Source organism: Apiospora aurea (assembly GCF_038362705.1).
Source record: "Apiospora aurea strain CBS 24483 chromosome Unknown utg000005l_segment0_segment0, whole genome shotgun sequence".
In the NCBI taxonomy this organism is placed as follows: domain Eukaryota; kingdom Fungi; phylum Ascomycota; class Sordariomycetes; order Amphisphaeriales; family Apiosporaceae; genus Apiospora; species Apiospora aurea.
The window spans coordinates 3,817,643-3,839,470 of record NW_027117392.1 but is presented as its reverse complement, the minus strand read 5'-3'; the positions used below and the strand labels follow the sequence as shown (position 1 = coordinate 3,839,470).

The 21,828-nt window shown below is 47.2% G+C and overlaps 8 protein-coding genes across 8 annotated transcripts; 4 read left to right on the top strand and 4 right to left on the bottom strand.

The window, feature by feature from the left end:
* Positions 1 to 1,125: 1,125 nt before the first annotated feature.
* On the bottom strand, positions 1,126 to 4,334 carry PG986_007742 (serine threonine-protein kinase prp4 protein; the record flags this gene model as incomplete). Its single annotated transcript, XM_066843964.1, has 5 exons — positions 1,126 to 1,161; positions 1,276 to 1,488; positions 2,013 to 2,381; positions 2,433 to 3,346; positions 3,398 to 4,334. 5 exons carry the CDS (start codon positions 4,332 to 4,334, stop codon positions 1,126 to 1,128), a joined length of 2,469 nt encoding a protein of 822 aa, XP_066700076.1.
* Positions 4,335 to 5,330: 996 nt separating this feature from the next.
* PG986_007741 (uncharacterized protein) lies at positions 5,331 to 5,702 on the top strand (the record flags this gene model as incomplete). The annotated part of the gene is made up of 3 exons (XM_066843963.1): positions 5,331 to 5,352; positions 5,441 to 5,530; positions 5,608 to 5,702. The coding sequence occupies 3 exons, from the start codon at positions 5,331 to 5,333 to the stop codon at positions 5,700 to 5,702; spliced, it is 207 nt and encodes a 68-aa protein (XP_066700075.1).
* Positions 5,703 to 6,505: 803 nt separating this feature from the next.
* On the top strand, positions 6,506 to 7,713 carry PG986_007740 (uncharacterized protein; the record flags this gene model as incomplete). Its single annotated transcript, XM_066843962.1, has 3 exons — positions 6,506 to 7,171; positions 7,242 to 7,472; positions 7,555 to 7,713. 3 exons carry the CDS (start codon positions 6,506 to 6,508, stop codon positions 7,711 to 7,713), a joined length of 1,056 nt encoding a protein of 351 aa, XP_066700074.1.
* A 147-nt stretch (positions 7,714 to 7,860) lies between these two features.
* Positions 7,861 to 10,359, bottom strand: PG986_007739 (uncharacterized protein; the record flags this gene model as incomplete). The annotated part of the gene is made up of 2 exons (XM_066843961.1): positions 7,861 to 9,101; positions 9,153 to 10,359. 2 exons carry the CDS (start codon positions 10,357 to 10,359, stop codon positions 7,861 to 7,863), a joined length of 2,448 nt encoding a protein of 815 aa, XP_066700073.1.
* A 583-nt stretch (positions 10,360 to 10,942) lies between these two features.
* On the bottom strand, positions 10,943 to 13,391 carry PG986_007738 (Quinate permease; the record flags this gene model as incomplete). The annotated part of the gene is made up of 10 exons (XM_066843960.1): positions 10,943 to 11,101; positions 11,233 to 11,449; positions 11,515 to 11,651; positions 11,714 to 11,985; positions 12,047 to 12,118; positions 12,265 to 12,383; positions 12,637 to 12,719; positions 12,758 to 12,873; positions 13,010 to 13,066; positions 13,232 to 13,391. 10 exons carry the CDS (start codon positions 13,389 to 13,391, stop codon positions 10,943 to 10,945), a joined length of 1,392 nt encoding a protein of 463 aa, XP_066700072.1.
* A 704-nt stretch (positions 13,392 to 14,095) lies between these two features.
* On the top strand, positions 14,096 to 15,261 carry PG986_007737 (uncharacterized protein; the record flags this gene model as incomplete). Its single annotated transcript, XM_066843959.1, has 2 exons — positions 14,096 to 14,318; positions 14,375 to 15,261. The coding sequence occupies 2 exons, from the start codon at positions 14,096 to 14,098 to the stop codon at positions 15,259 to 15,261; spliced, it is 1,110 nt and encodes a 369-aa protein (XP_066700071.1).
* A 455-nt stretch (positions 15,262 to 15,716) lies between these two features.
* Positions 15,717 to 16,676, top strand: PG986_007736 (uncharacterized protein; the record flags this gene model as incomplete). The annotated part of the gene is made up of 3 exons (XM_066843958.1): positions 15,717 to 15,936; positions 15,994 to 16,078; positions 16,130 to 16,676. The coding sequence occupies 3 exons, from the start codon at positions 15,717 to 15,719 to the stop codon at positions 16,674 to 16,676; spliced, it is 852 nt and encodes a 283-aa protein (XP_066700070.1).
* Positions 16,677 to 16,833: 157 nt separating this feature from the next.
* Positions 16,834 to 17,022, bottom strand: PG986_007735 (nucleoside-diphosphate-sugar epimerase; the record flags this gene model as incomplete). The annotated part of the gene is made up of 1 exon (XM_066843957.1): positions 16,834 to 17,022. The coding sequence occupies one exon, from the start codon at positions 17,020 to 17,022 to the stop codon at positions 16,834 to 16,836; it is 189 nt and encodes a 62-aa protein (XP_066700069.1).
* Positions 17,023 to 21,828: the final 4,806 nt, after the last annotated feature.

Sequence of the window (21,828 nt, the reverse complement as noted above, 5' to 3'; positions counted from 1 at the left end):
GCCGCGCAGCAACTCGAAACGATGCGGCGCGGCGTCTAACAATCAACCGTCTGGCCCATCTTTGTTCCACTTGCATCGACCGAGGCTCAGCATGTTGTTGTTGTTGTTGTGCCGTTGCTATTTCGAGAAATCCTGCTTTTCGGGCCATGTCTTTCGTTTGGACAAGATTGCGGCTTGCTTGGCCAATCCCAGCTTGCTTTTGCCCAGGGCTTGTTGGCGCGCCTCATATCAAACGTAGTGTAGATGGGGCTAGTCGCTCGACGGGGAAGAAGGAAAAAAAAAGAATACACTGCCACGGTTTATCATGGCATGTGCCGTTGAGGCTGAATGTTTCAGGAATCTCGGGGTTTTAGCCAAGTAAAGCAGGCAGCTAAGCCGTAGGCATGGATATTGGAATTGATTGATCACGTTCCTTGTCAGCCAAGACGCGCAACCCATGCAAGTGACGCAAGTACATTCTTGCGTAGGTTGGAAGATTAAGAAGATGCCAGTGTATCAGGCGGAGCGGTTCGTTTGCTTACCCAGAAGAACCATGCCCTGTCAAGGGTGGTAGTTTTTTTTCTCCATTTTAGAACAAGACCGTGACAGCGCCGTTAGTAGGGCCTCCCTTCCTTCGGACCATCAGCAAACACAGTCAGAAGGGCGGAAGGAAGACGCGGAGTAATTTTTGAATGCATATCATGATGTTGCCACTGGGCAGTGCACTCCCACGCACCCTGCGCTCAGGCCAGGGAGAAGCGCCGCTACCACTATCCGAGTCAGCTTAGGAATGCGGATGAGGCCCAGAAAGATGTCATCGTGATGCGGCCGGGAGCCCCTCGCGTACTTTGGATAGAGTGCGACTGACTGTATAATATCACTAAGAGTCCCGGGAGATCTTGGTTTGATTTGCTCAGCTTAAAATCAATCACTGTACTGGCGCTTTGCACCCGCCGAGGTCATCCAGAATAGCATCTGCGGACTCAAAGGGACAACCTTTAGCTGTTGGCCAGCGGAAACCGGTAATATAATGTCAAAGTACGTGTAGGAGTGCAGCAGGACGCCTGTGAATCATGCATTCTGTCACTTGATTTGATATTCTTGAAGCGAGGCTTTCCATGAATGGGTATCTGCTTCTAAGTCGGGCTATCGAATGTACTCGGCTTGATCCAGAATAGCCGTCTAACACAGATTGTATATACTTAGTTTATTTTGATGTGCGATAGGCCAATGGACGTCGATATCCGAGTCTAAGTGTGTTGTTCCTAGGCGCCTTTGTCCGGCTGCCTACCTCACCGGCATAACCATTTTGGTCGTGAAGAAAGGATGTTTCAGTGCCTCTAGAGGTGTTATCCTCTTGTCCGGATTAAGCGTCAAACATCGTTCCAGCAGGTCGACAAATTGGTTGAGCTCTCGAGACTCAACATCGCTCATGCCACCAGAGGCAGCCATGAGGCGTGTGCGCAGGTCCCGAGTCGGCTTCACGATGGCCATGGTGCGCACAGTAGTCTGGAGAAACAGAAGTTAGCGTCGTATACTCAATATAGCCAATGTTGAAGAAACCACGAAACAAGGAACATGGCATGAGCTCCAACTAGCACAAGCAATATCATAGGCCCGCGCTGTCCAACGACTTGCTCACGCTCAGCTCAAGCGCCGGAATAGTTCTGCAGCTTGCAGAGGATGCTGACGGTTCAGAAGGAGGCCGCATGCCCTGAAACGACCGACTATGCAAGATGCTCGGGGGAACGAACATCCATGGGACTGGAAAGCCACCCCAGATCTACTCCAGTGGGCTAGCGTTTCGGCCGGCATCCACCCGAACGTCTCGAGCGACCCAACGGTCGGTGCAACCACAGCTTGGCGCTTCTTCGCAGCCGCATAGGATCGCTCCAGATCCCCACCGCCGAGAAGCAGCGCCTGTATAAATAGAAAATACAGGGATCATACTCATGATATGCTGACAGTTGGTGTTGGGACATAACAACAGGAGCAACATTAAGAAATGGCAAGACCAATAAGAAACGACGTACCTTCCCAAGCGTCTTATCGTGCTCGACGCTGACAAAGTTGCCCATGTCGTCAAAGTGCAGATGTGACAATTGGCCGCGTTTGAACAGCTTAGCGCTAAACTTGCCTCGGATCTCCATGATCGCTTTGAGCATCTGGTTGTTGCTGTCGCCCGTGAACAGAATCTTGCCCGTGTAGAGCTCGTACAGGGTACAGCCGATGGACCACATGTCGACAGAGTAGTCGTAAGGCATCCCCAGGATAATCTCGGGCGCTCGGTAGAAGCGACTGACCAGATAAGGGGTAATCTCGTTGTGTGCAGTCGCGGCATCTGATCGGTCAATAGCTGTACCCAAGTCACAAATCTTGAGAACGTTGCGAGACTCGTTGACCTGTACACAGTTAGTCGGGAGTCTGACGTTGGGGAGGCTCGGTTAACTTACCAGGATATTGTCAGGCTTGATGTCCGCGTGGATGATGGTGCACTTCCGCATGTGCGCCAGAGCAACAAACATCTGATGAGCGTAGGCCCTCGTCGCCGGCAGGTTGATGCCCACATTGTTGCCAAACTTCCTCAGGACTTCTCGCAAATTCAGACTGAGGTTCTCAAAAGCGAGACATAGATGACCCTTGTGTTCGAAATGGCGCTCAAACTTTACGATATGCTTCCGGTTCTCAGGATCAGCCTCGTTGAGCTTTTCCAAAATGGCGATTTCGACATAGCCTCCCTTCCTGAGCGCATCGTTGTTTCGCATCATCTTGATGGCAACCGAGTTCTTGGTTGTGATATCGATGGCCCGCGCCACTCCAGAAAACATTCCCTTCCCCAGAGTCGACTGAACTTGGTAGCGACCGTTCATAATCTCTCCGATCCGAATCTTGTAGTAGCCGTCTTTATCATCACCTTCGAGTATTCCCCCTTGGCTTGGCTCCGCTAGAGTTGCGGGAAGTTTACGATCATCTGCAGACACATCTGGCTGAGCATCAGGTTTAGGGGCAACAAACTTGTCCTCGTCGAAATCTTCGGCAAACATATCAAGGTCATCATCATCATCATCATCACCTGAAGCTTGCGCAGGAGGAGCTTGTGGTTCTTCCTTGGGCGCGATCTCCGCCTTTTCTTCAGGTGGCAAGACCTCGCCATGAGGTCCAATATTGCCATTGCGAAGTTCGTCCCTCATTTCGTCCTCTCTCATGTCTGCCGTTGGATCGTAGTCCGCAGCCGAAGGACCATCGTCTTCGATATCTCGTGTCTTGCCATGGGTGTTGATGAGGTCCTGGTCAGTAGCGATATCAAGCGCAGCGGGCGACATTCCCTCTTGCATTGCACGGCCTGGCGAGGCGGGAGACGACATGACTGTATGCCGATTAGTAGGCACTCGCAACTGTAGATCGGACCTGGGCTTACCTGAGCGCGGAGTATTGGGTTCTGTCACCAGAGGTGTACTAGACTGTGTATGAGCTGGAGAAGCAGCAGAGGCTTGTACAGCCTGTACCAGCATGGGGTTAGGCCCGCTCGTCTTAGCAAGGAGCTCTGCACGTCGACGGCGCCGGCGCTCGAGCTCCTCTTCCTCGTCAAGAATGGGCTCGGCCGGTTCCTCTTCAGGGCCACTCGCAGCTTGCGAGGCCGAGGCCTTGGCAGATTCATCATCGTCCGGGTGCCCTTTAGCAGATTTAGTATCATGTTTGGAAGTACTAGTAGTTTCTACCGAAGTAGCCCGCTCGGACATGACACCGTTTTGAACATGCCTTGGGGAGCCCTGATGACCATACTTGTCGCTCCTGCCGTTCTCTAGCGGTCGACTGAACCTGTCGCCGCCCCGGCGCGTACGGTCGTCTCTATCTCTTCCGCCACGGGGCGGGCGGTATGGTGATCTGGTGCGGTTTCGTGGCCTTTTTTCGGGATAGCTGTCTCGATCCCTGCTGCGATTGCGGCGTCGATCTCTAGCTCTTGGACGGTCGCTGTCATCATATCGTAAACCAGCTGCTGCAGATCGGTGTGGCGGGCGGTCATCGTCATCGTAGGACAGGTGGGAGCGACGGGCATCGTCGCGTTCATCTTCGTAGTGGACTCGGAAGCGTCGAGGATCTGTGTTTACGCGCCCTGATGATTGGCTGTCGCGCTCGTTCCGGGGGCGTTTGTAGCCTCGTGGGGAGCGGCTGCGCCCGCTGTTGTGTCTCGAACCGTCTCCATGATCAGGCGATCTTGATCTCGAATATCTGACTCGATTTCTGTCCTGACGGTCAACACCAATCCCATCAATCTGAGGCAGTGAAGTTGCCTTGGAGTTCCCCACACCGTTCTCCAGGATCTCACCCTCGTCAGAGCTAGCTGGGCTACCCATGATCAAGGTCGATCTGCTCTCTTTGTGACCAGGTCAGCTCAAGGAGCGGGTCAGTGAAAGGCTATAAGGCTCGTGTCGAGTCCTTCCCTGCCTGGTAAGACAGAAGAAACAGTGTCAGCCAGAGGTACAAATAGATATCGAGGCGCAGAAAATGAGCCGAACCGGGAAGTCTCTTCTCAGCTCCTTCTCATCACGGCGCGAATGCTGCGCACGCAGGTAGCGTCCGAAAAATAGACACGAGCGAGTTCCGGAGCGAGTTGCTCGTCTAGCAGGGCAGAGTGCTTGCTTGCTTGCTTGCTCGCTCGAAGAACTTGAACGGTTATAAATGGGTAGATGAGCCAAAGAAGAAAAGCAATTGGAAGATTTGACGAGTTGTCGTTCGCAGTAGTATAGTAGTTAGGTAGATATGTAATGAAAACGTCAGTTCCGAGGCTGAACTGAACTCGACGGAACCGTGGAAGTGACGAAGGCATTCAATTAAAGTGACCACAGCTGCTGCTGCTGCTGCTGCCATCCATGCTTGCTTTGCCATTGGGTCCCCAATCAAAGACAGCCAGCAACGGTCCAGCCCCACCTGTTGGTGCCCAGCAGCCTGCACGCCAGGTGGGCTGCTGGGGAACGGAATTACAAGGTGCCGTGCCTCCGCGGCTGTCCCCATCCCAGGCGTCTTACTGCCTCAGGCCCAGCTAATCTTATCGGCAGCACCCACCATGGTCCCATGAGTCGCCTGAGAGCCGAGACTTTTGGGGGGCGTGCTTGAGTCTTTAGGCGCTGATGGACTGGCCGAAGGACCCTTTTTCCCAGTGGAATTTGCCCCGCGGTCTGGCAACTTTTAATAGCAATGCGATTTATTTTCTGACCGACCGTGAAAGTCTTTCCCAGGACATTGCCATTCAAGATACCCAACAAGTGCACTTCATACCGAAGGCACTTTGCCCACCGCGTTCCAGTTTTCTTCCACCATCCCACTTGACATTTCCTGCTCCCTTCACCATCATGGGTGGCGCAAACAGAGAAGGTACGTTTGGACGATCTGGAATCATGCCCCTCCATGATCAACATTCCGCAACAAACGTTCGTCTGCTGACATGGCTTGTTGCATCCAGGCGGCAAGGTCAAGCCCTTGAAGGCTCCCAAGAAGGTCGCGAAGGACCTGGACGACGAGGACAAGGCTTTCCAGGAGAAGCAGCGAGCTGGTTCGTATTGCTCTTCCGTGCCCCTTTTTCTTGATTCGTTCGCGATAGTCTTGTCCTGACTGGAGTGCTGTATGCAGATGCCAAGGCACGCGCCGAGATGGCTGCTAAGGCGAAAGGAAAGGGTCCTCTGAACGCCGGCACCCAGGGCATCAAGAAGAGCGGCAAGAAATAGATGACGAGCTACATACATGCGACGCGGCGGACGACGACCAACCTCGCATCCCGGGTATGCTACTGCCAGCATAGGCGGTGCATGAGTGACGAGGGAGAGAGTCCGGTCTGCTGCGATCTGCGTATGCTAGGTGCCTCACGCGATACGACTGAATTACATCTATACACGATCACACGTTTCGGGGGCGTTAATACATGCTCTTTGCTGAATCAATTATACCCACTCAAATTTGAATCATGCCAAACTGTGCCTCGTGCTGTCTTGTTCCAATGTAATTCGCTCGCTGTTTGTCCAAATCACGGGCGCTGTATATAACCTTTTGTTCAGTTAAGTGCTTTGAGTAGTTTACTAAAGAATGATCTCACAACAGCGACCATAATATTTACTCTTTCTGCAGGTGGTGGATGTGGGCATAGGCCATGTTCGAAATCTTCTTCCGATATTCAATCGGCTGCTAGCAGCCAAGTGACGAATGCGGCCTCGGCGCAAAAATCCATGGGAATGGTTACTTGCCTTTTTTAACATGTGCTTCTAACAACAAAAAAAATCCCAGAGGTTTTTCCCAACAGAAAAGGAACCACAGTAATTCCCGCGCCGGTTAGACCGACTGACACGTAATAGTGGGCTGTTCCGACGACGACAAGACCATTGAAAGGATCAAAGCAGGGAGGTATAAGTGTGTATAGGTGTGTCGTCCACTTGTGCAATCGAGTTTACGAGAAGAAACCAAGTCTATACCGCGCAACAGACGGCTTGATCCAACACCACGTTATTAAAGTTCCCCTTGTCAAAGTACCAAACCAATGTCCGACACTAAGAAGGCAACCGGCCGGGAGCCACAGTTCCCGGGGGCATCCTCCCAGAACCAGAACCATCACCAGCACGCAACCATAGGAGGAGGAGGCGGAGGCGAGAAAACGCTCCGCCAGCGCGGCCGCGCCGCCTCGGCCTCGCTGGCCTCGACGGCCAAGAACGTCGAGGTCCAGGTCGAGCAGGCGCTGCGGCGGCTGGTGCACTGGGACGATCTGCCGGCGTGGCGGCGCGACAACCAGTTCCTGCTGCGCGGGTACCGGCCCGACAGCGGCAGCTACCTGGGCTCGCTCTCGTCGCTCTTCTACGTGCACAACGAGAGCGTCAACATCTGGACGCACCTGCTGGGCTGCGGCGCCTTCGCCGCGGGCGGCGGCCTGGCCCTCTACCACGGCTTCGACGCGCTCGTGGCGCCGCGGTACGCCTCGGCGAGCCGCAGCGACCTGCTGGTCTTCGGCTGCTTCTTCGCCGGCGCCGTCGCCTGCCTCGGCATGAGCGCCACCTTCCACACCATCATGAACCACAGCCCGGACGTCGCCAAGTGGGGCAACAAGCTCGACTACTCGGGCATCGTCTTCCTCATTGTCGGGAGTTATGTCCCCGCGCTCTACTACGGGCTGTTCTGCTTACCCGAGCTGTTGACGGTCTATATGTACGGGGTAAGTTGTTCCGATCAACGTTTCCGTTTCCTGCTGTTGGCCTCCTTGCTAACATCAATACTCTGTAAAGATCTTTGCGCTCGGCGCAGGCTGTGGGATAGTGAGTTGGGTCGAATTCTTCAGGACACCAGCTTGGAGGCCGTATCGAACCATGATGTTCGTAGGCCTAGGTGTATCCGGTGTGCTTCCCATCTGCCATGCTCTAACAACATACGGCTACGAGGGCCTCGACCAGCGGATGGGTCTGAGCTGGGTCTTGCTGGAAGGTTTCTTATACATCTTCGGCGCGTTCCTTTATGTTGTAAGTGCTACTCCCTTTCTAGTCGCTATCATCACCAAATCAGCCTCCCAAAGTCGAGTTGTCGCTAACGAGAACACTTTAGGTACGGTGGCCGGAGAGAAGCTTCCCTGAAAAGTTCGACATCTGGGGCAGTTCGCATCAGTTATTTCATATCCTCATTTTGTTCGCTGCGTTGTCGCATTTGATTGGCATGGCGAAGGCGTTCGATTATCACCATACCATCTTGGGTGCCCAGTGTTAGTTACCACTCAGCACTCGGCACTGTCAGGCTCCATTGAAGACCTACAAAGACCATTATAGACTTATAGATAGACAGAATAAGAGGCGAGGAAGACATAGATCGAACTGGTATATTCCTCATGTCCCTGGCATCGAGGTGATTATAAGATTATCTGCTGTTGACCGCCGTCCATCCGCCGCCACCACCCATCATGTTGGGGTCATCAGTTCCTTCATCGCCGAGAATTTCACCTTCCCCGGAGTCGTCCTCTGCATCCTCCATATCCTCGTCCGGCTGGAAGTCTTGTCCTATGTCCAGCCCCGGGTCCTGTTCGGCGTCTCCGCCCGCAGGTGGACGCCGATCCGACCGCATATCAACTCCCAGATCCATGATCCTTACCAACCCGGAGCCCATCGCCGCAGCAGCCCACCAGCTGAAGTCAAGATTCGGGTTCCAGCATACAGAAGTGATGCGACTCAGGGGTGCGTAGACAGCTATCTCACCCGAAGGCACTGCAGCGTCAATCTGATCCCCAGCCCGGTTTGCCTCCTCGTTATCTGCGGGGTCATTGTCTTGGGTGGTGGACTTATCCTTGCTGCGACCCTTTTTCTTGGCGGACGCAGCCTTGGCCTTCTTTCGGTTCTTCGCTTGCTCAATCTGCGTTTGTCTCATCTTCAACCCCCGGCTGGCTTTCGGATGGCCGTTGTGCAATGGGCGGAATCCGTGCAGAATTCGGCAGACGCCTCGTGAGGTCGCCTGCTCATCTTCACCGTTGGTGGGTTCCGTTGCAGTGGGTGTTTCCTGGAACTCATGCTGGAAGAGCTTCAGCTTGTGGGAAGCTTTGCGGTAGAAAGTGACCTTGCGAAATATGTTGACAATCCATAGTGAACCATCTGAGGAGCCGACCAGAACGTAGGGGTGACATGCTCCCACACCGAGGCATGTGGGCTGACCATCTAGGGAGAGCACAAGCCGGGCTTGGGGGAACACGCGGGCTGACATAAAGGAGATGCAGCCGCTGGCAGGAAAAGCAGAGGGCCACACGCCGACGAAACCCCGCATGTGCTCACACCAGGTAAGCAGGTTCGGTTGAAAATCGATTATGAGATTTGGATTATAGACCATTTCTCCATTGGGTTTACTCAAGTCCGTGATGGTAGCCACGCCGCCCACTGGCAATGTCGCAATGACGAACGGATGAGAAGGATAACTGGAGGTGATGTCCATCACAGGGCTCGAATGAACAGGGTGGCGTTGAAGGATTATGCATGGAAAGATAGACCACACTACCACGGAGCCATCCGTAAGTCCGGTTGCGATGCGGTTGGTGTTAATCCAAGTGAAGCAGGAAACCTCTACGCCCTGCTCGTTCCTTATCTCCATGAGAGCAAGAGGCTCTTGTATCTCTTCTGAAAGGGCGTCAGTGACGACGCGTCGGAGGGTTTAGCGAAAGAACTTACCATATGTTGCTTTGCTGCCCTGCAGCTGAGGCTTCCGCACTTCAATCACCCTCAGCCTACCGTCATTACAAAGAACTGCGAGCAGGCTAATTTGATCATCGACAGGCAGCGGAACCGGACACCATTGCATACGTACGACGCGACCCCAGTCAAAGCATAGCGCTGTTGCAAGTCTTGGCGGGGCTCTGGACGGGCGCGTTGTGCCCCTTTCTGTCTTTTCGACTTGGATCTGCCATATCTGGACACTTCCTTGCTTCAAGGTAGACTCCTCGGGGGCCTCTTCCGGTGTGTTATAATAGGCTTGGTCGCTAAATGGTATGATTGACATAGCCAGGAGTTGATCGCCATGTTTCTTGAGAGGCGCCCATCCCATGGCCGTAACAATGCCTCCGACATCCAATAGGAACCCCCCTTGCTCAATGCCATCTTCAGGTGGGTCATCTTCAACGGGCAATGAGTTCGTCGCAAGCGTGATGGATCGCCCTTGTTGGGTTTTGTATTCTTTAAGGGCATCGAAGGGGCCAAGTAGTGAAACCAGGGGGTTCGCCGCCTGAGGAAGGTACCAACGTAAAGCGGTGCTGTCTGGCAGCAAAGTAGATTTCTGGCCACCAGCGCGACTGGATAGATGGCGAATGTACCACTGGAGAAAACTATTCTCCTGTTCTTCGGGGAAGCTGGCGGGCATCCAGGGGTTTCGAGCAGTACTCAGCTGCTCGGAAGACAGAAGTCTGGGTGGAAGAAGCTCGTGCCTGGCCCACATAGACAAATAAACATCAATCACTTTCTGGTATTCGGTTCTATCGTCAAACCAGTATTGGCATAGCTCGGGGAAGCGAGACCATCGAGTTACCGGTCCTACGTAGGCTCGCGTCCACCTGGAGGCAGGGTCGGAAGGGTAGGGCTGGACTTCTCCTGGTGGCCTCTCCATCTCAGGCTCGCGCAGCTTGCTCTTAACCACAGTTCTGCGGGATCTGGTTCTCACACTCCCGGGTTCGTGTGACGGTGCATTGTCGGACTCCGATGTTGGATCTGGTTCTACAACATTGTCGTCGTCGTCTTCAGCGCCAGGTGCGTTGATGAAGGCGTCATTAGAGTCCTCGTCAGCAACCTTTGCTACTCCATCAGCTTCATCGTCCGAGGAACCCAGACTAGGAATGTAATCTGAGGTTCGGAAGCGTTTCTGCTTGTTAGTCGCACGAAGTCTCATGTTGAACTTCAGCTGTAATCCATCCCCTTGGGGTGGATTGGTGATGCTAGATTTGCGGTTCACGAGCGCGACTGCAGCGTCTCGCTTTCGGAACAAGGCGACGTCACGTTGCCGCAGTGCTCATACTACGGACTCCTCATGTGTCGCAAGCAATCCTCGAGAACATGATACGACGTGGTGGCCTGTTGTTGTTTGGAGCGAAGTGAGGCAAAGTAAGTGGTTCGTTCATTCAATCAAGGTCGATGCTGATTTTGGTGGATGCAGCGCAGATGCGGGAAAAGCGGGACCAGTTCAGATCAAAATCGCCGTCCAATTCACCATCACTGCCCTTCACTTCATCGGAGATACAAATGCAACACTGTCGATAAACTATTCCAATTTGTATATCTCTAGGTATCGAATGCGGGAATCAGTATTCATTACACATATCATTCATAGGGCGAGAAGTATATATGGTTCGTCGTTTTGATGAATTTCTTACGCGCCGCGATTTGCTTCACCACCAACTGCCATCGATGCTTACTTAACGCCTAACAGTTAAATACATCTAACATGAACAGTATACTTCCTCACTCCCATCATCTCACAGATTTTCTCTGTGCACGACTGTGGCTTCATCGTGTTTCTTGTCAAACCCTGCCTCCTCGTCTTTGGCCATCTGGACTGTCTGGTCCTGGACATCATGACGGACCTTGTCTTCTCCAGTCGGATAAGCGTGGCGCCACATGGTCCAGGTAGAATTCTGGAACAGGTCGTCCATCGACTCTATGGATCTTCCCTTGAATTCCGGGAACTATTCCAACCCTTGCATGTCAGCATCGTTCACTCTACAAATAATAATTTCGACTCAATCGAGCTTTCGGTTAGACTTACGCGAAAGAAGATGAAGGCGCAGCCAATGCAAGTCAGTATGGCATATAGGAGAAAGGTGTCCCATCCGAGCTTCGTCATCATGATGGGCGTAGCCTTGGTGATGCCGTAGTCCACGATCCAGTTGATAAAGAAACAGCAAGACATCGAGAAGGATCGGATCCTAGCGGGGAATATTTCCGCGGTGGTGATATAAGGTGCAACACTGTGGCCGAATGACCTGTTCACATTTTTGTAAGTAGTCGTCTCTATGTATAACAAGTATCGTTGCAGAGATTAACATACCAACCAAACGCATAGATGTAAACCCAGATGATACCAACGATACCGCTAGCAGGAGTTCCGCCTGTAGAGTCGGGCTTGCCGAATTTCACGTAAAGAGCAATATATAGCATTGCGGTAGCCTGGAGGGTGGCACCAATCTGCACAAATATCTTCAGAACATTTGCAACCGTCAAGGAATCGGATATGACGCAGGCCTTACCCGCAGTGGCTTCCTCCTGCCTACTCGATCGACAATGACCGTCACATATACGATGGTCGTAGCGAGTTTTACGAGCCCGTAGACGCCAGTGGTCAGCAAAGAGAGCGAGCCTGCTTTCACGCCAATCATTTGGAAGACCTCGGGGGCAAAATAGTTGAGGCTGTCGGTGCCCGTGAACTTATGGAAGACGAAGAGCGTCGTGGCACGGAAGAGGCGGCGGGTGTTGGAGCGAATGGTGAATATATCCTTTATGACGACCCAATAAATCGTGCCTGGAAGCGAGTGATTCATTAGACATCCATCAGTGTGAAGACAAGGGATTGGTCGGCCTACCTTTGGTGAGCTCTTGTTCTGCGTCGACCTGTGCGCAGATCTCGCTGTACTCTTGGTGAACATATGGATGATCTGCCGGGAGATTTCGCAGCTTGCACAGATTCTTGAGGCCAAGCTATCGCTTGCCCCGCGATATCAAGCCCCTCGGGGTATCGATGACAACTGTATCATCTCGAGTTAGTACCACAGACCATCCAAGTCTTTACTAGAGAACTCACCAAACATCGACAGGAACATGGATCCTCCGGGGATGATCTGAATGGCGAGTGCCAGCTTCCACTGCAAGTCGCTGGAAGAAGGCCAAAGCGAGATGCCATAATTGACCCAAAATGCCAGGCTATACGACAAGGTCAGTATATAGTGAAGGTTGTAGTGGTATGGTATACCTGCCAGAGAGACAGGACAATGCAGAGGTTATATGGCGTTGTTAAACTTCCGCGGACACTCTTCGGTGAGTTTTCTCCCAGGTACTGTGGCGCCAACATACTGGTGGCTCCTACAGCCAAGTCAGCAATCAGCCTTCCGGCATAGAACACACCAAGATGGGCAATTTCCTAAGAATTGGAATATCAGTTAAGTGCTTGATATACCCTAGAGTCTCGGTCTGGTAAGAGACGGAGCAGTGCAAGTAATGGTGTCTGGATGTAGGAGGGATATGAAGTGTGTAGCCCATCTGCTACAAAACAGCAGTCATGTAAACGTCGTTCTTACCTGCATGGTAGCACCTATGAGAAATAGAAACCCATACAGGATCATGCTCTTCTTTCGGCCTAGGAAGTCGGCACAAGGCGCAGCCAGCAGAGCGCCAGCAGAGCCTCCCGCCGCCACTAGTTCATCGAGTTAGGGGTTTGTTTTTGATTCGGGGGTCGATGGTAAGGCAATTTATACATGGCCGCCATGTTTCCAGCTTTTGGGACAGATCAGTATGATGGATTTCGAGTAGTTCCATTTGGGGCTTCTTACCTCGCTCGTCTGCATCTGCCTCGCTCATGACGTCAAGGCCAAACGCATGTCTGAAACCTGTAGCTTGGGGGTCAGCAATTCCTCTAGAGAATAGGCTCAAGCAAGGCCCAAGTAAGGGGCGCAGTGGTCATTGGGGGTCGTATACTGCTAGAAAGCAGTTTCGTACCTGGCTTTTTGTCGACAGGTCACGGATTTTGCTTGATAAAGGGGAGAATGGCTTACTCTCGAGGGTCAGGACCCCTCCAATGCTCCCCTGATCAAAGCCGTAGGCGCAACCAGCAAAGGCGACGGACGTAGTCAAGTAGAACATCTTCCAGTTGAAGATCTCCCCAGGATCGGACCGCCACTCAGGGCTGGCCCAAATTGAAGTACCCCCACCCATAGTGAAAGATTCGGCCTGTGACTCCTGGTGAAAAGCCTATTACTGAATATCCTCGAGGCAAGAGAAAACAGTAAGACGTTGAGAAGTTACTAGGTTAGAGAGGTATGTAGCACCGTATTATATAAACCACGGGCCCTGATGGTACAGACATGAACCGTTGGCGAACCTAGATGCCCCTTGGCGCACCCCCTCGTAGATGTCCGGTACGGGATCTTCTCCTAGAAAACTACTCGAATTCAATCCCCCATATTTTCCCCGGTTTACCCCAGACTATGTTGCCATGATTTCAATACCGGTGGACATACACTTGTGGGGCCAACTGGAAAGCTTGTGCTGCAACGTGTGGGACTTCATTTTCGGCCGACTAGACCACTGCTTGCATCGGAGAGAACACCGAGATTTGCATGGTCATGCAAGCCGGGTTCTTCCCCGCATATACCGGAGCAGCTGACTCGCACAACAAAACGGGGTTGGTGAGGGGCCTTCGGAGAGAATGCAGACACCGGTGACGTGTCTGGCTGGGGACGACGTGGTTTATACCATCTTAGCTATAATAGCTCTGGTGGTGAGCGCGAGACGTTTGGTTGGCTCTGCTTAAACATCTGAGAGAAGGCATGTGCTAGTGATATTTCGAACAACTCTAGGTGTTTGCTCCAACAATTGCAACCTCAGAGTCCTCTGGCATCGAGGGAACTCGAACCAATATGGCTACGCCATTAATGCCCAGATCCAAGCCGGGCATTGGACGAGTAGACAGCATAGAAGCGGCGACAGTGCAATGTCATGCATCTAACCTACTCGAACTGCAGTCAACACACTTCTCTGTGTCTGGTTTGGAGGGACTCAAGAAGGTTGTTCCGACATATCCATTTATCAGTCTCGCCTGCAGCCCGGTTCACCTTCGTGGGAAGCCCCGAGGAAGATCTCGTCAGATGAGGGTTGAAGCTGCCAGAATCCTATCTTATTCCGTGACCCAACAACAGAAACCGTGTGGCTCTTCCACACTGCACAGCCCGCAGGCAATCAAGACGAGGCGGTCATTCTAGCGCGGACATCAAAGGACGCAGCACAGACATGGTCCGGATCATTCGAACCTTTTCCAGGCAAGAAGGGCGCATTTGTCCGCCAGCCGCTTGTCGTGCTTTCTGACGGAACCTGGGTTCTTCCCATCTTCTACTGTCGGGTGCCGCCGGGCTTCCGCTGGGTTGGCAGCGATGACGTATCGGCAGTCATGTATACCAAAGACAGCGGCAAAAACTGGTCGGAGAATAGCGTGCCTGGATCGACCGGATGTGTCCACATGAACATTGTGGCTCTGCCCAAAACGCAGTCCTATGTCGCGTTCTTCCGGAGCTGCTGGGCCGACCACATTTACCGTTCAACGTCCGAGGACGGACTCGACTGGACGCCTCCGACAAAGACGAAGCTTCCGAATCCCAACTCGGGAATCTGCGCGGCAGCCCTTCCTAATGGCTCCCTGGTCATCGTCTTCAACGACTCGAGCGCCTCGGCAGACATGCAGCGCAGAGAGGGACTCTATGACGATATCACGCCGGCTGATGACACCAGGGTGCACCAGCCAGAGGTGGATGGCAGGACAGCCATCTGGGAGACTCCACGAAAAGCGCTCTCGGTTGGTCTATCCGAGGACGAAGGCAAGACGTGGCAGTATCGGGTGCTCGAAGATGGTGATGGGTTCTGCATGACCAACAACTCCATGGAACGATCCAGTAGGGGGTTGAGCTATCCTAGCATATTCGTCGAAAGGGAAGCCTCTGGGAGGAGCGTCCATGTTGCTTTTACCTATCATCGACAGAACATCAAATATGTCCATATAGAAGACGTAGAGGCGTTCGCCCGGGGTTTTTGAGGCTAGTCCTTGAGCCACCTGGTCAAACAGGCATGGTACAACAAAAGCCGCACTTATTGTGTACACCTTTCCGATGCAATAGGCCGATGGAAAGTGGCTGGTTTTCATGGAGCGCGCCTGACCTCAGTTGGGGTTTCCTGTCCTTGCATAAGTACGCTGACTTTGAGCAGGCAGGGGCGATAGTCAGTTTCTCCGCATCCCCCACCCTCCCCCCTCACAGCTGCCGTAACCGAAAACCCTGAACCTGACTCTGCCCCAGACTCTGGGAACGAAACCCCGCGCTAATCTTGGGGTACAGTAGGCGAGGAGGGGGCCTGCCGTCCCTGCGACAACGGGGATCGCCTACAGTTTTGCGACTTTCTTTCCTCATACCCAGCCATAGCATATCAAGCGGTTTTTACGAACCCTACCTGACCTAAACAATTCATTCACCAAGGCTGCATCATGAGAGAGCCATGTCGAAGCGCTCCTGGGAACAAGAAAGCCACGAGAGCTCTGGCATGGAAGCCGACGGCTTAGGCCACTCTCCAGTCTCCCTGTTCGGCACCGTACAGCCATCACCGCCGCCACAGAACGGCAATGGATCTATCCCAGCTTCGCGGGCTACAGAACAACACAATGGCAACAACGATGGCGCCCCAAACCAAATACCCACCATCTCCCGCAAGATCAAAGGTACGTCTTCCTTGGCTGAACGCATACGCTACTGACTTGGCTGACATTTCGTTGAAGCATGCGCAGGTCTATGTGATGCAGATCTCTGGCTTCTCGAGACAGCTGGACCAATGGCTGGCCAGATGGTCAGCGGCCATTATACGTAGGTAAAACTATTGTCTTTTGTCAATTGGTATAAACTGACTCTGAATAGAGCATCACGAGAGAATCCGGGGGTCCCCAAGGAAGGGTGCTCTTCTTCACCATCACTACGCCAAGCTCATTCTGTATCCACACGTCTTCCGCGGGCTACACGACTCATCAATACCAGCACATTTTCTGGATGCAGCAACATCGGCAGTAGCCGCGGCGACGAACACAGTGAACGTACTGATCTCGGATCCAGAGATCCAACCAGCTTTGGTGGGACTCCCTTCGTACATGCATTTCATGACTGGCTACGCGTGTATGTTGCGAAACTAGCTACGGCCCATGGAGATCAGCTCATCGAGAAGGGAATGGTAGTCGACTTGACCTCGCGATTAGCGGCGCTCTATCGATCAATTTCGGTCGGTAAATTTCACCTCATGAATTTAATGGCAGACGGCTTAGACAAAGTGATCGTGGCGCTCCAGAATAGCCTGGTAGCCACCGATCGATCGGAACCGAGCTCGATAGATGCCGGCACGCACCACTTTCCCCCAGCCGCTGCCGTTGATGACATCTTCTTGGACATAGATTCAAGCTTCGTCATGGGTTAAAATATCGCCATGGGTGCCTCTCATCTAATGTATCTGGGCGGAGGCTCTTCGGTATTTGACACGGCTGATCTCAGCCCGACCTTTTTCTGAACCACAACTCGGGAATTGGTTCGACGACACGCTTCATTTCTCCAGACGCAAAGTACAAATCAATGCTTCAGACTATAGCAAAGGCTCTTATGGTGTCCAGCAAAGCCACATCTGGCTCCATACCAAGCCCTTTGGCGTAGCTCGTGTTGAAATTGGCCGGCCAAGATTCCACGATTCCAAACACTTCAGGATCCGGGGACTCGTCGATGAGGCTAGTCGCTTCAGCCCCTTCCACGGCTTCCAAAGCGTCGAGCATTTCCTGGACAGTCACCGTAATTCCCGGGAGATTCACAGACCTAGCGATGCTAAATGCATAATCGTTTATACCTTTCACGAGCACAAGATTCTTGACAACAGTCTCGGGGCTTCAGACCCACAACTTCAAATCCCGCGGCACCGGAAGTTATCGCACGGCAGAGAGCGTTCCGATGGTATATTAAGTGCTAAAGTGCTGTTTAAAGGAAAGAAAGAAAGGATAAAAGAGAAAGGTGCTACTATGTTAATAAATATATAAATGAAATGTTTAGCGTAGCGCGCTAGGCGCGTTAAGGGGCGACCCTTTATTTTTATTCTCTTACGATATACTCCTTAATTAACTTATTAAGTAAGTTAATTATTTACGTAAGTGAAATTAAAACTATTATAAGCTAATAATCGTAAGGTAAAAGTGCTTTAATAATTATTATTTAAAAAAAATAAAAGTCTTAGCTTATTAAAGTAAATATAATATAATTTTTTCGTAATAATTATTAATATAAATAATAAGTAACGTGGTTTATTACTACGCGACGTATATTACTTAGCGACGCACTTTTTTTACTTCTTAACTTTTTTATATAAATTAATTTAATTATAACGCTTAAAATTAATTAAAACTATTCGCTATTTAATTCCTCGCTTAATTTTATATTTTTTTTATATATTTATATATTATAATCTGTCTCGCCGTAAACATTACAACGCCTTTTACCGGTCGCTCTCCGTTTCGACGAACCCCTATTTTTACTTTTATCGGGCGCTAAACGCTTTTTTTTGCCTTTTCGTTTTATAGCTATTAAAATTCCTTAATAATAAAGGCTTTTTTAAGTTAAATTCGCGATTTTTTAGCTCTCCGGCGCTTAAAAAGTATTAAATTAGCCTCCTTTAATATATATATTTTATCGCGTATAAGGGTTATTTTATGGGCTATTTTAATTATACTCTTCGTTATTTAGTCTATCGTATTTAAAATCGGCGTCGAAAAGCTTCCTTAATAAGTAAACACCTTTTTTTAATATAAATAGAGTATTTAGTTATTTATTAAGGGTTAAACGGCGTTTAAAAATCGTAGGTACTAGCCGTCCCTAAACGAAATAGGTTAAATGTAAACGTCTAAAGACGTATATTTAGTTTATTAATTACCTCGTTAAGGTTATAAGGTATTAAACTAAATACGTTAAATTTAGATTTATTATTAATTTCTATAAAAATAGTAAAATACGCGGTTTTAAAGGCGATAAAAAACTCGAGCTTAATAATATAGTTTATAAAAGCCTTAATAAATAGCTCGATTTCTTTCGAATAAACACGCTTTAAAAGCGAATAAAATATTATATCGAAAAATTAAAATAAATATAATAAATAAAGAAATATATTAATAATAATAATATCGTTATTTTAATAATATACCTCGAATTCGGCCGAAATATAGCTTTTATAGCCGTCGAAAATTAAAAAGCGGTAGCGACCCTTCGTTTACGATTTAATATATTTATCGAAGTATTTAATTTAGTTTAAGCTTATTTCGTTATTAATTTAATTATTAAAAGTCGGCTTAATTACTTAGTCGCTTAGTAAATCGGTTTCGTAAGACTAGTTCGCGAGGTAATATTAGTTTTAAACGATTAAAAACGGCGAAATATACTAGCTTTACGAATTAATATATTTAATCGCCGTTGCTTATTTTCGATTATTAGGCTAAACCGATTTCGTTTTTTTACGCCGCTCGGCGCGTATTACGACGAGTATTAACCCGATTATGTTTATTATAAAGCCGGTCTCGTCGAAATTCTAAATATTTTTATTAATAATCCCGTATTTCGCCTTTATATTCGCGATTAATATAAATTAAATAAAAATAACTTTAAAATCTTTATAAAAAGCCCTTTAATAATCGTACCGACGATTTATTTTAGTCTTTAAATTTAAATTACGATTAATAAAGCGCTTAACTTAATATTTATTAACGCGGTCGCTACCGCGCGACGCGGTAAAAAAATTAGCCATATTTTCTACACTAACGAAATCGGGAAACATCCTTTAAATATTTAAATTAATTATATATTTACGAAATACCTCTTTTTTAATTAAATTTATTTTACGTCGTTTCGGTTAAATTTCGCGTTTTAAAGTTCGACTATAAATTCGATAGCGTAAAATTAATTCGGGTATATTATAAACTTTTATTATTACTCTTTAACTTATTTAATTCGATTCGTTTCGTATCGCTTAAATTATTAAAACTATCCGATCTTTTTAAGATTAATTAGGCATTATAATTATAGAGGTATTACGCGTTAAAGTTTAATTATATTAAAATTAAATTAAAATGCGTCGCTAAGTAATATGCGTCGCGTAGTGGTAAACCACGTTATAGCTTTAAGTAAATAATTAATTACCTCGTAACGTATTATAAAATATTTTTAAGCGTAGTTAATTAGCTTAACTTTTTTTTTCGTGTTTTTATTATTACGTATATAAAATCCCCGTGTTACGTTTCGCTTATAAATACTTATTAATTACGAAATAGTTTATAATTATTACTTTAAACTTATTTTATAAAAACTTTTATACCGCTCGATATATTATATTCGCCGGTAAGTTAATATTACGCGTTTAAACGGCTTTACGATATTAATTTTAATATATAAAATTATAAACTTTACTTTTAACTTATACGTTATTAGTGTTAATAAAGGAAGAGGTAATAACGAGCCTCTTTATAGCTTTATTAAGTTATTTTATTAGTATAAGAATAATAATAAAATATTTTCGCTTTTAAAGGATTTTAAATAAATTATCGCTACGAGTCGTGTTAAACGTAAAAAGGCCGCGAAAAAAAAGGTTTAATATAAAGCTAAGCGTATTAAGCGCGTTTTATAGCTTAATTAATTTCCCGCTAAGTATATTAAGTATATTAAGCAGCTTACTATTTTACTTATTATTATTACTAAGGACCTTATTATTACGCCCGTTAAACCTATTATTAAGCTCGCCGTTAAGCTCGCTAAGCTTATCGCTAAGCTTATTAAACTTTTTAAAACGCGTGCCGCTTTTATTACTATAAGTAATAATTAACGTTAAGCTATTATAGTTTTTTTAAATACCGCCGTTATACGCGGTAAGGTATTTATTAGCGTTAATTTTTTAATATAGCTTAGCACCCTGTTTTTTTTAATCGTCGAGCTTTTTAAAGCTCTTTAAGTAAGAGTTAAAAGTCCGTTTAAGTTAATAAAGTACGCCGCGATATATATATAAATTATTTATACTTAATGCTTTTTAACACCGTAAAAGCTTCTCGTTACCGTAAAACCCTCGGCTTTAATATTTTAAGTATTTTAATTATTATAAATATAATTATATATACGTATTTTTATAAGCTATTTAATATATTTTAATATATTAATATAATTTAATTACGAAAACCTTACCCCGGTAATTATACGCCGCGTAGCCCGATATTTTATAAAGGAAGCCGTTTACTACGTCACTTAAAGTAAAGGTAAAACTAACGTAAACTTATTAAAATATTAAGTAACGTGGTTTACCACTACGCGACGTATATTACTTAGCGACGCACTTTAATTTAATTCCAATATAATTAAACTTTAACGCGTAATACTTTTATAATTATAATACTTAATTAATTTTAAAAAGATCGAATAGTTTTAATAATTTAAGCGATACGAAACGGACCGAATTAAATAAACTAAAAAATAGTAATAAAAGTTTATAATATACCCGAATTAATTTTACGTTATTAAATTTACGGCCGAACTTTAAAACGCGAAATTCGACCGAAATAACGTAAAATAAATTTAATTAAAAAAAGGTACTTTATAAATATATAATTAATTTAAATATTCAAGGGATACCTCTCGATTTCGTTAATATAAAAAATATAGTTAATTTTTTTACCGCGTTACGCGGCGGCGACCGCGTTAATAAATACTAAGTTAAATATTTTATTAACCGTAACCCGAACTTAAAAACTAAAATAAATCGTCGGTACGATTATTAAAAAGTTTTTTATAAAGATTTCAAAGTTATTTCTATTTAATTTACGCTAGTTGCGAATATAAAAGCGAAATACGGGATTATTAACGAAGATATTTAAAATTTTAACGAAACCGGCTTTATAATAAGTATAATCGGGTTAATATTCGTCGTAATACGCGCCGAGCGGCGTAGAAAGGCGAAATCGGTTTAGCTTAGTAATCGGGAATAAGTAACGGCGATTAAATATATTAATTTATAAGGCTAATATATTCCGTCGTTTTTAATCGTTTAAAGCTAATATTACCTCGTAAACTAGTTCCGCGAAACCGATTTACTAGGTAATTAAATAATTAAGCCGACTTTTAATAATTAAACTAATAACGAAATAAGTTTAAACTAAATTAAGCATTTCGATAAATATATTAAATCGTAAACGAAGGGTCGTTACCGCCTCTTAATTTTCGACGGCTACGAGAGTTATATTTTAATTAAATTCGAGGTATATTACTAAAATAACGATATTATTATTATTAATATACCTCCTTATTTATCGCATTTACTTTAACCTTTCGATATAATATTTTATTCGCTTTTAAAACGTACTTATTCGAAAAAAATCGAGTTATTTATTAAGGCTTTTATAAATTATATTATTAAGCTCGAGTTTTTTATTACTTTTAAAGCCGCGCATTTTATTATTTTTACGAAAGCTAATATTAAATTTAGATTCAGCGTATTTAATTTAATACCTTATAATCTTAACGAGGTAATTAATAAATTAAATATACGTTTTTAAACGCTTATA